The 13,042-nt window shown below is 31.5% G+C and overlaps 1 protein-coding gene across 1 annotated transcript; it reads left to right on the forward strand.

The window, feature by feature from the left end:
• The first annotated feature begins 8,250 nt into the window (after nt 1-8,250).
• Nucleotides 8,251-11,080, forward strand: LOC108461919 (putative disease resistance protein RGA4). Its single transcript, XM_017761902.2, has one exon. It carries the CDS (start codon nt 8,393-8,395, stop codon nt 10,979-10,981), a length of 2,589 nt encoding a protein of 862 aa, XP_017617391.1. The 5' UTR covers nt 8,251-8,392; the 3' UTR covers nt 10,982-11,080.
• The last annotated feature ends 1,962 nt before the right edge of the window (nt 11,081-13,042 follow it).

Raw genomic sequence — 13,042 nt, forward strand, 5'->3', positions numbered from 1 at the left:
TTCACAATTTATGCTGTTCAAATTTCGAAATTGCACTTTTACCCCAAAATTTACAGTTTTCACAATTTAGTCCCTACTCAATTCACCCATCAATTGAACTAATTTTTCTCAATTAACACTTTATTTTATCATTATAAACTATTTCAAAACCTTTTATATTCTGAATTTCAACAGCAACCTTCAATTCACAACTTTTTCACAATTAGGTCCTAAATATCATTTCCTATCAAAATCACTTAATAAAACCACCTTAATATGAAATTAGAACTTAAATTTCATAATAATTCATCATAAAATTCCTTATCCATCCAGGGTAACTTCCAATTTCACCCATAAAATCAAAAACTAATGAATTCTACAAGTGGACCTAATTGTAAAAGTCATAAAAACATAAAATTATCAAGAAAAAGCAAGAATTAGACTCACATGATGTAAAAATATGAAAACCAGCTTTCTCCAGACCTTCTATGGCGTTTTGGCTGAGAAATTATGAAGAAAATGTCTAGATTTTTCAATTACATCATTATTTAACTATTAACTTTTATCTATTTCCAATTTTGCCCTTGTTAACATTGTTTTCTTGCTTATTTCATACCCAAACCGTCCAGCCATTAACCTTTGGGTCTAATTGCTCTTTAAATCCATCTTTTAAATACTTAAGCTATTTACTCACAATTTAACAAATTTTGTGCTATTTTCAATTTAATCCTTTTCAATTAATTAGCCATCCAAACGTTAAAATTTTCTAACTGAAACTTTAATACTAACTCAATGACACTCCATAAATATTTATAAAAATATTTATAGCTCGATTTTCAACTTTGAGGTCTCGATACCTCATTTTTGACCCGCTTGACCTAATAAATTCTTTTAATTCACTAATTTCACCATTTCACAAATTCTTCTAAATTCTTACTTGACTCATAAATATTAAATTACTATCTTGTTCAATCTTATTTGTCGAATTTAGTGATCTCAAATCACCATTTCCGACACCACTGAAAATTAGGCCGTTACAAGATGCCCCAGATATCACAGCCTGAGCTTCTCTGTACCAACTTCTTGAGGACCTTTTCGAGTTCAATATGTGTTTAGGGGATCCGGAGTACTTTGTCGATGCCCCAAGACGTAGCATACTTCTTCATTGTTAATTCAGGCACAGCAAGACTAATGTATGCCCCACTTTGATCCAAATTTGAGTTGCCCTTTTCAGGTTTTCAACTCGAATCCCTTTTAGTCTCAAGGCTCCATTTGCGGGGTTTCGCCCTGGCCTCTCTTTTTTCCGCTTATTTTTTTTTAGAATTTTTTTGTTTTTTTTTTTGTTTTCGTGTTTTTGTGTTTTTTTTTTATGCATTTGCCTTTGCCTTTGCCTTTGCCTTTGCCTTTGCCATATAACTCCTAATCTTTAAACAGACTGTGACTTTTTGACATTGTACAGCTGTGTTAGACATGATTTTCTGGCACTCTTTATTGGCACCCCTTTTTTTGAAATTTGATGACTGTCGACCTAGTGACATTGGCATATGAAACAACTTTTATCCTTTTCTCGGGGTAAACGATGACCCCAAAGGCAAATCGGTATTGGTTAGAAGCTTTCAAAGAGATCGGCCCATAACCTCCATGCCCCACATGAAGGGGTACATGAATTTTATCTCTATAAATTTGGCATTTACAGCATACTGATGCAATCCCTTTCTATGGTGGGCCAGCAGAACCCAAATCTCATGATTAGCCTGGCCATCGTAAAACCATTAGCATATGTCATTCAAAACCCTGCAACATCCTCCTGTCTTAGTAGCCAGACGTATCTTGATATGATCATGCAAAAAATCTTTAAATTCTAAGAAGTGACTCAATGACGTCTCGCTTTGCCTTTGTGGTAATGCAGACTCCGATGTTTGCCTCTTTCTCTTGTCCTAGGCCTACTGTCTACTATCTTTTTGTAAGAGAGGATCTGTTTTCATCTTACTCTACCATCCTTAACAAATTAGAGAGTAGTCTACATCTCTATCATCTTCAGAGTGTTGAGATCCCTTTAGGCCCATATTTCGCTCAAAAGGAGACTCGGAGTCAATGACAGCGTTACTCACATCATTGATATCTGGGGACCTATTGTAGGTACGAAGGCAGATTCCAAAGAATAAATAATTCTAAGGATGATTATTTGTATGGTATGATTATGAATAAATGAATATTTGAAATAAATTCCAAAGAACAAAAGAATCTAAGAACAATTATTCGTATAGTATGAAATGAAACAAGAGAATATTTGCTCACAAAGATGCATTTATTGAAACAAAGATTTAGGACACAAGCCTATTTCACAAAAGGACTTTTGTTGCTTCTAGGCTTAAAGCAACAAGCGTGTTTTGAATATTACTCTAGATTAGCTCTAAAAATACAGGGATCTCTTCCACAGTCCCATTGTTCAAAACACTCTCAAATATGCAAAAGTTTGGAGACTTTTATTCCTCAGTTCCCTTTTCAGATATATCATTGAAATTCATCGATATTCCTTTCATGCTTTTGACTTGTTCAAGGCGTTACAACTCTTTGCTCATTGTCGTGTAACGTAAAGATGCCTAGTCATTTAACTTTTGTCGGTTCCCAAGTTAACTGGGATAATTTTACCTAATTAGGGTCCTTTTAGGAAAAGTCTAATGCAAAATAATGCAATGCAATGCAAATGCATGAAATGAATGCAAAAGAAAGGAATATGTTGATTCTAAATTCAATTCTATTAGAACAATTTTTCTAGAAAACATATTTCTTTGCATGAAAATAGATTACATATGTGGTCTTGCCCTTCGTAGTCCAAGTAAAGGCTGATCTTTTCTTCATGGTCGAATCCTGTAAATTCTCTAAAAGATGCCTTTACTAGTTCCTTGCTGCTTAATCTGAGCCTCGATCTCTTGCTCACTTATCTCCATGATACTCATCAAAAGCGCCGGCTCTTGGATAATCTTTGTTGGCAATTAAATCAAGTCAAGTATTCCTTCGTGGACTTCTGGCTTTCTCTCATCATGCCTTTGTTGGCTTGAATCTCTGGCAATTACATCATGTATTCCTCCGTGAACTACCAGCTTTCTCTCATCGTGTTTACTTGGACTATATTCAGGCGATCGCACTATAATCTACTTTATCAAGAAATTCGTTTCCTTATGACAAACTATTCTATTTAGGAATTGAATTTCGAATCAACACATTCTTTTCTTTGATGTAATGTAATGCAAATGCATGAATGCAAAAAAAAAAAGGAAGGCATTGATTCTAAATTTAATTTCATTAGAACAACTTTTCTAGAAAGCAAATTCTTTTACATAAAACGGACTACATATACGGCTTTTCTCTTGTATTCCAAGTGAAGACACTTATCTTCCTCTTCATATCCGGATCTTGTGGTCGAGTCTGACGAATTCTCCAAGAGATGTCTATATTAACTCCTTTTTTGCTCGATCCAGGCTGCGACTCGTTGCTCACTTATTACTGTGATACTTGTCAGTTCCTTTAAGAAGATCAAGATGTGACGGCTCTCGAATAATCTTTGTCAGTTTCTGTCCTCAGGCAATGAAGCGAAGTCTTGTATTTCTTCACGGGCTATCAGTCTTCTTTCATGTGTTCACTTGGATCATATTTAGACAACCGTATCATAATCCACTTTATCAAAAAATTTGTTTTCTTATGACAAACTGTTCTATTTAGCAATCAAATATGAATCAACACCTCCTTCCTAGGATGATGTAATGTAATGCAATTATAAACAAAACAAAAATAAAACACGTTAGTGCAGGATAAATAAATAACAAATAAAGCAATTCGGGTGACCACTAGGGGTTCGGAGTGGCTCTACCTAGGGTGGGCTCCTAGGTCTCTCTATATGTGGTTTGGTTCTAGAGTAAGGGTACCTGAACCAACAGATTTCTGGATCCTCACCCATTATAGGCTCATTTGAATCGAGTTCAATTCAGAGAATACATTTCCTATGGCTACGGAGATGAAAATCTCACGAAACCATAGGTACGGATGTATTCCGAAAGTAATCCACTATCCTGCACGGAGGTGAAAACCTCACGAAGGCGTAGTTTCTCACTCCCACTTAAGGGTGTGACCACAACGGTCATGCAATACAATGCGAGAAGATATATGCATAAAAACTTGAAACAATTAAAGAAAATAGGAATAAAATGATGAAAACAGTACGAAAAACGGGTGAAACGCAATGAAGTGATCGCATATCAAAACCAAATTCTCAATTTTCGAAAAAAGGCAAAAGTTAATCAACTTGTGGCTTGACTCTCTTATAAAACTCCCCAGCGGAGTCGCCAAGCTGTCGTAACCATTTTTTTTGAAAAAACGGGTATCGACTTGGAGAAGAAAAAAAAAATGAAAACAGGAGTCGCCACCAATCTTTTTAGGTGTGATCGGATCACCTTAAGTTAATCATTTTAATAAAAGTTAAGATTTACTAAAACGATAATTTTGGTCTACGAAAATCGAAAATGAGTTCGAGTCGGTTACATACGAGGAAGGATTAGCACCTCGACACGCCCAAAATTGGTACCTAGTTGATTAATTAGTGTCTTAGTGTCGAAAATTTGAAAACTTGAAAGAATTTAAAATCGATCCCTCTTTGTAAAGAAAATGCTCAAATGTTAAGGACCTTCTCGTCTCACAATATAAAATGTCACATCCGTAAGTTAGGACACGACATCTTGAATTTTCGAGAACGAGCTTGCCTTTTATATAAAAATTGTGTATTTCAAAAGGTTATTCAGTTAGTTAAGGTGAACGAGGAAAATCGAAACCCAGTAAGTTAGGCACGTTTCCTCAATTCCCAAACACCGAATATTGCCTTTACTTGCAAAAATCTTATTTCGAGGTAACAAAATGCCATACCCAGTAAGTTAGGGCACAACACCTCGTATCTCCGAGAATAAGCATTTTCAAAACTCATGTCACGATTTAAAGAGTATTCCGTTATTTAGGTTAAAGGAGAAAATCGAAACCCAATAAGTTAGGGCACGATTGTCTCGAATTACCAAATACGGAATATTACTTTATGAAAGAATTATTATTGAGTTGGATATAATGATAATAAGAATAATATTAAAGTAAAGTAAACAATAATACTATATATAAATATATATATATATATACATAAAAATATACACTAATATATAATAGTAATAGTGATAGCAAAAATAATGAAAATATGAGTAATATTAATAATATATTAGAATACAAAAGTAAAGTAATAACAATAGGGTGATAATAATAATAATGATACAAACAATAATACATATATATATATAATAATAGTAGTTAGAAATAAAAATAATAAAAGTAACAATAATGAAATCCGGCCGTTGGTCCGGCTTTGCTTCGGTCATGGACCCCCAGGGGTCATCATATCCGCCACAGTACAATGACGGACCTCAAAAAAAAAAAAACTTTTTCGTAATGAAAATATGGGTAAGCTTCTTACTTTTATTTTTACTTTCGTATAAAAAAAAACAAAATAAAATTGAAAGGAAAATAATAAACAAACAAAGAACTAAAGATGAGACTAGACAAAAGAAACTTCTTTTGCTTTGATCTTTGATTAATCTCCAAAAGTAACCTTTCCAAAAACAAAAACAACCTTCTTTCCAAAAAACAAAAAAACCCCTCCAAAAAACAAAAAAACCTCCTCCAAAACAAAGAACAATCCTCCTCCAAAAAACCAAAAACCCACTCCCTAAAAACAAAGTCTTGAATGGCTTTTATAGCCAAATTTTACAAGTGGAGTGGTTGGGGTGGTTTAGGTGGCCAAGGGTGGTGGAGTTGGTGGCCAAGGTGGGTGGCCAACAAAGGTGGTGGAGTAGGTGGCCAAGGTTTTTATTTATTTATTTATTTATTTATTTATTTTTTGTGTTTGGGTTGGGATTAGGTTGGGCCAAAATTGGGTTTGGGCTTGTAACTGGATAATAGGCTAAGTTTAATTCGGGTTTGGTTTTATTGGGTCCCGGGCAAAATTTGTGTCTTACAATATGTATGAACTTTTAACTTTATGCATATTTATGTTTTCTCATCCTTTCTTTCTCTTTATGAGTTTGTTTACTTTTCTCTTTCTTTTTTTTCTTTTTTGTCATTAGTATATAAATAATTTGGTATTGAAGAATCAAATGTCATTACATCGGATAAGTCTTTGTAACTAATTAATCATCATGTCATTCATACAGATTTATTCAATTGAATTAATAATTGTACGATTAATTATATAATTCATTTGATTATATTTATAATTAAGAAAATATGTACGTGGATAATGTCATTACACTTGTATGCAAAGTATTCAATTGGATCATTAAATGTAGGATTAATTATATAATTTAAGTTCATGTAATTAATGATTGTATGAGTAATAATAGAATCCATTTGATTATATTATACATAGTTCAATTTAATTATATCAACGATTAGTTGGTCGATGTATAATTCATTCTATTACGTTCATAATTAAGTAAATGCAAATGTACACCATGTCATTACTCTCATACATAAACAATTCAATTGGATCATTAGATGTTTGATTGATTATAATTCATTTGATTAAGCTCGTATAATTGATGATTATATGATTAATAATAAAATTAATTCTATTACATTTACACAGTTCATTTCATTTGGATCAATAATTATATGATTAACTATATAATTTGAAAATTGTTTAATACTCTTTAAATTACTTCTACATCAGTAATTCTACATAAATTACTTGATTTACTGTTTATTTTAATTTAATATAATATTCTTAAAAGTTTATAAAATAATAAATGATAAATAATATTAAACTTGGAATGAAAAGTGAATAATACATCCAATTAACATGTTTATCACGCTTAATTTTAAGAACGGTCGATGGATAATAATTTATTTTAAGAACTTTCATTTTTGGATTTATTTGTAAAATAAATACTTTGAATTTTATTATATTTTTTAATAACTCTTCAATATTAGATTGATGAGTATAAGTAGAATTAGGGTTTTAGGCAAGGTACAAGAAGGGAGAATGGAACGGGGAATTGAACTTCCTTCTCTGTTCTCAATTCTGTTTTAACTCTTTTCTTTACTTGTGTATTATTGCACCATTTAGCATTTTGTTGTAAGCTGATAAATATCCTTATAAATAGTGGTTAGATCTGAACCCGTATTTCAAAACATTCATTCTAGTATTTATTGTTTTTTCTGTTTAGGAAATAGATTTCGTCATCTCACGAAGTTATATTGGTATCAAGTTAAAAAGAGTTTGTTGATTTAGTATTGATAGGCATACAGTTGGAAATACCGAGTTGATCATCTATTGTATTCAATCTACTGAAGAACACATTGGCATGTCCAATTAAATAGTTAGTTGGATTCTGTTAGGAGGAAATAGCAATCAATTTTGAAACGGTTGAGGCCATTGGTTCAAGTTAGGTCCTTCTGATTCGCAAGGTTATCGGAATTAAATCGTGGACTCGTATTCCATAGTTATTCATTCAATAAAAGTTAATTGTTGGATGTTCTTGTAATAAATTTACACAAAAAGTTTAATGGTCCAAGATATTTTCAATTATTATAATTGACTTATCAATCAAAGGAGAAAGCTTGCTCTTAAAATACTTATAATAAATTTAGTCATATATGAACCTTAATTAAAATACTTCTTAGACCCATTAAAGCCAAACCATTTATTTTAGTAAAAGAAGACTTGTATTTATTTACTTTATTCCTAAAACGTTTCAAAAAGAGGCTTAAATTTTATTTTTCAAACATTCCCCCATTTAACCTAAAAACCCTTCTCAATCCAAAACAAATCTTTAAATTATATTACCATATATAATTTATGAATTTCATTTAAATAATATTTTAATTCAGTATACTTTATAATGGGTAAACCATTAAAATAGTCATTTTGTGTGCCTAAAATACATTTTAGTAACTTTTATTTGAAATATTAAGTTTTAATTACTTACGTTATCATTTTTATGAAAGGATCATTCTACCGTTAAGATCTATTATTTCCCAAACGACGTCTAATATGACAATTAAAATAGATTTTAAATGCCAAAGGCAAAGTGATTATTTTCTTGATAAAACAATAATATAAGTAATTAAAATATAATATTTTAAACATAAATGATTAAAATGTAGCTTATGTCAAATAAAAATATTTATTTTCATAGTTTATTATTATTTTTAATTTATCAACACAGCGTAGTTAAGTTCCAGCCTTGTCAACTATCAAAAGCAGATATTTGGCTGAACCACAACCACAAAATTTAATGAATGGCTACTTCGATAAGAAAAGAAGAAATAAAATCATTATTGAGTGCCTCAATCATTCAAGTTTTGCTCTTAGACTTCAATTATGGCGGAAACGTTTCTGTTCGATATTGCAGAAAGGGTTCTCGCCAAAATTGGCCATCTCTCTGTAGACGAAGTTCGCTTGGCGTTTAATGTCAAAACCGATCTGAAAAAGCTGGAGGATATCATGATCAGCATTAAAGCTGTGCTCTTGGATGCCGAGCGGCAACAGCACCAAAATGAAAAGCTGCGCCTCTGTATGTGGAAGCTCAGAGACATCTTTTACGATGCTGAGGACCTTATTGACGATTTCAAGTGTGAAGCTCTCCGCAAACAGGACGCCATCAATCATCCCAACATCAACAACTTAAAGGTGCGAGTTTTAGGTTCCTTTCGTTTGCCTTTTTCATTCTATTTAAAAATAGCTCATAAAATCAAAGACATCAATGGGAGACTAGGCGAACTTGCCACTGAGTGGAACAGCTTTGGTCTAAGACAGTGTAACGACAGCAGACATGTTTTTTGCAGAGAGACCATCTCTTTTGTGGATTCTTCTGATGTTATTGGTAGAGATGAGGATAAAGAGAACATTATTAGTATGTTGATGAAACCAAGTGAGGATCGAAATGTGCCTGTCATTCCCGTTGTTGGAATTGGGGGTTTAGGAAAAACCACGCTGGCGCAATTTGTATACAATGATGATCGAGTTACTAGCCTTTTTCCTTTGAAGATATGGATCTGTGTTTCTGAGGAATTTGATCTTTCTAGATTGCTCAAGCTGATTATTCAATCTGTAAATAAAGGAGAAAGATGTGATGATTCAACACTTGATGCCTTGCAAGCTCGTTTGAGAAGCCTTTTGAATGATAAGAAGTTCTTGATCGTCCTGGATGATGTATGGAATGAAAATCAAGCAAAATGGGTTGAGTTAAGAAATTTTTTGAGATCGACGAATGGATTTTCTCCGAGCAAAATTATTGTCACCACTCGGAGTTTGAAGGTGGCCTCGATAATGAGTTCAATTCCCCCTTATATATTGGAAGGTCTCCCTCTTGAAGACTGTTTGACTTTATTTACAAAATGGGCTTTTAATGATGGTGATGAGAGACATTATCCAAATCTCATTAGAATCGGGGAGGAGATTGTGAAAAAATGCAAAGGGGTTCCTTTGGCAGTAAGAACTTTGGGAAGCCTACTGTTTCAGAAAACGGATGAATCTGATTGGATCTATATAAGGGAGAGTGAAATATGGAGACTTGAGCAACATGAAAACGATATTTTACCAGTATTGAAGATGAGTTACAATCATTTGCCATCTCATTTGCAACGATGTTTTGCATTTTTGTCCTTGTACAAAAAGGATGAGATCTATTATAGTGATAGAGTCATCCGTCTTTGGATGGCAAATGGACTCCTTGAGCATCCAAAGCAAAATCAAGAGTGGGAGGATGTTGGCAAACGATATTTGAATGAATTACTTTCAAGGTGTCTCATCCAAATGGAGTATGATTTTGGCTTGTATTTTAACTTCAAAATGCATGATTTGGTACATGATCTTGCATTAGATGTGTCTCAAAAAGAGTGTAAAACAGTGAATTCTAAAACAGAGACGGTTGATGAAAATGTTCGACATTTATTATTATGTGAACAGAAGTTGGTTGAAGTTCCACGTGTTTTGGAGGAAATGAAAAATGTTCGAACACTAATCATCCAAGATGTTTCAAAGGCATCTATTAATGAATCACTTATAAATCTGTGTGTCTCCAATTTCAAGTATCTACGAGCATTAGCATTAAGAAGGTCACCATTGAGGGCTTTACCGAATTGCATTGGTACCTTGAAGCATTTACGAGACCTTGACTTGGCCCATTGTGGGGGTATACAGAAACTTCCGAGTTCTTTCGATAAGCTTCGCAGCTTGCAATCGTTAAATTTGGAAGGTAGTGGTTTGAAGCTGTTGCCTGACAGCGTGCAAAGGTTGATTGAGCTTAGACATCTAGAAATGACCGTTGAAGCTAAGCATTTGAAAGAAATAAGAGCAGGATGTTGGACTTCTCTTCAATACTTGAGATTGGGTTGGTGTAAGGAATTGGAATGTTTACCAGAAGGAATGCAGTATCTGAAGTCACTTCGGACACTTGTTCTGGTTTTTTGTCATAAACTTGTCTCATTGCCACGGAGCCTGAAATTCCTAACCAAGTTAGAACACCTTGAAATAAAGTATTGCCAGAAAATCAATTTAGAAATGGAAGTAGAAGAGGAAGAAGACAAAGACCTTCAGTTGAGCCTTAAAACTTTCTCACTCTTGGAGTTAAATGCCTTGAGAGATTTGCCACGGTTGCTTCTTCAAGGATCTTCTTCCACTTTGCAGCAATTACAAATTTGTTGGTGTCCCAACTTGTCCGTTCTACCAGCACGGCTACTGAATCTCACTTCTCTTCATAAACTTGAGATTGTGGGTTGCATAAAATTGTCAGCTCAACTGGAGGGAATAGAACGCCTCACCAACCTTACAGAATTGACAATTCACGGATGTCCGGAGTTGAGCAAAAGATACAGAGAAAATGCGGGTAAAGATTGGCACAAATTTGCTCACATCCAAAAGGTTGTTATTAAGAACGAAATCTGTAACAAAATTATATTTTCTTTATAATTGAGAATGAAATGAAAAAAATTTAAATGCACTCTTTTTTTTTTAAATACTATGAAAGTTTCCACAGTGGCATTGGTTTTTTTTTAAGATAGAACATAATTTTGTTAGTTTATTTGGAATAAATTGTTTTTATTTTTAGCTCAGTATTAATATATATATATATATATATAAAAAATTGTATTGACGAAAATACCTTTTAATGTTCATTTAATTACTAAACTGGCATTAAATAAATAATTTTTTAAAGTGATAAGAGTTTTATTGATTTAAACTATGCAATTAAAAATATTAGATAAAATCTTCTATAAAACAATAGATAAGTGTCTCAAAAATAATAGAGTACTAAAGCAATAACACTTCAAAGAGAAAATTACAATTCAGAGTCAAATAACAATGGCACCAGAAAGTGATAGAAAGACCATTTTAATAAATGATGGGGTAAAATTATAATATTCATTTATTATCATCATCACACATTGATTTAGTTTATAATACATATTATACTAAATTTATTTTAAACTCCCCTTATTCGTTTTCTCTTATTATTGTCTCATACAAAATTTCATTTTATAATTGTATGTTTTCAGATTTAATGTTTACTTTATACTATTTTTCTAATTAATATTACAGTTTTATACAATTCTTCAATTTATTGTTATTATTTAAGTAATTTGTCATTCTAAAGTAATTAATTGCATTAGAAGTACAATATTGATTGAAAATGATTAGATTTGTCCATAGATTAGAGTGAAAAAATAATTAGGTTTAAAAATGATTAAAGAAGAAATCAAGTGGAGGATGACGACGAGAATGATGGATTTCGATGATTGAATTTAGATTTAGATTTAGATTTTATTTTATTGAGCTGTTAAATATGAAATATTAATATGTAAAACATTATCATAATATTATAAAATAAATACAAAATGAATACTAATTATTAGCTTCAAAATGCTCATCTCCATTACGACGTCAAGTATTTAAAAATTATATTTTATTCTACTTTTTTTCTTTAATCCAAGTTCTTTTATAATTAATCTTTTTTCAATAAATAATGCTGAAATTAGTTAAAGCTATAATTTATCATTAACCAAATAAAATCAAACATATTAACATATTATTTAGTTTATATAATTTAGGCTTAATATCAAAAATCCTTCTTAAAAAAAATAAAAATCAATTAAGTTTATAAAGAAATTTACCTTAATGAAAAGAAAAATAATTAATTAGAAATGAAAATAGTTAATTAATTAATTTGACTGTTAATGATAAAATTTAAAAATATATTTTAAATTAATAAAAATATATATATTTAGAATAAATCGGACAAATGTTTTGTCCGATTCATTTTATATGAGTGTAAAACTAAAAAAAATTAAAAGACTAAAATATGTAAATAATTAAATATTAAAAATATTAAAATTTATAAAAATCAATAAAATGCACTTTTTGAATAACTTGGGTTGCATTCAGATGTCTCTTAAGTAGAGGTATTCAAACTTGGTTAAAACTAAATTAATTGACTGAATCGATCTAATTCGTTAATTAATCGGTGAACCGATCTAGTTCGATCGGAAGTCGATTAAAGGTTTTTTGGGATTTCGATTAACAGTTAATTCGGATCGAAATCGAGTAATTAACCGAATCAACCGAACTTAATCAATAATATTATATATTATATGTATTAAGCTATTACTAATTCACTTAATTAGGTCAAATGAACATTATCAATTTTTATATGTTTTGTATTTATTTTAACAAAAACAAAACAAAACATATAAATTTTGGTTAATTCGGTAACCGAATTAACCAAAATATTTTGGTTCGGTTATTTTTTTTGAAAAAGTTTTGATTCAGTTAACGGTTAAAGGATTAAAAAGTTCGGTTAAAACTATTTTGATTCGGTTAACCGTTAGAACACCCCTACTCTTAGATACCTTCTTGTGATACCATGTTTTGCGCCGAGTAGGGGGTATAACAACACTAATCAATCAAATATATATATAATTGATAGAAAATATTTTGACGTGATTAATTGTTATTAGTTATTCGCTTTTAAAA

Source organism: Gossypium arboreum, chromosome 13, assembly GCF_025698485.1.
Source record: "Gossypium arboreum isolate Shixiya-1 chromosome 13, ASM2569848v2, whole genome shotgun sequence".
Lineage (NCBI taxonomy): Eukaryota > Viridiplantae > Streptophyta > Magnoliopsida > Malvales > Malvaceae > Gossypium > Gossypium arboreum.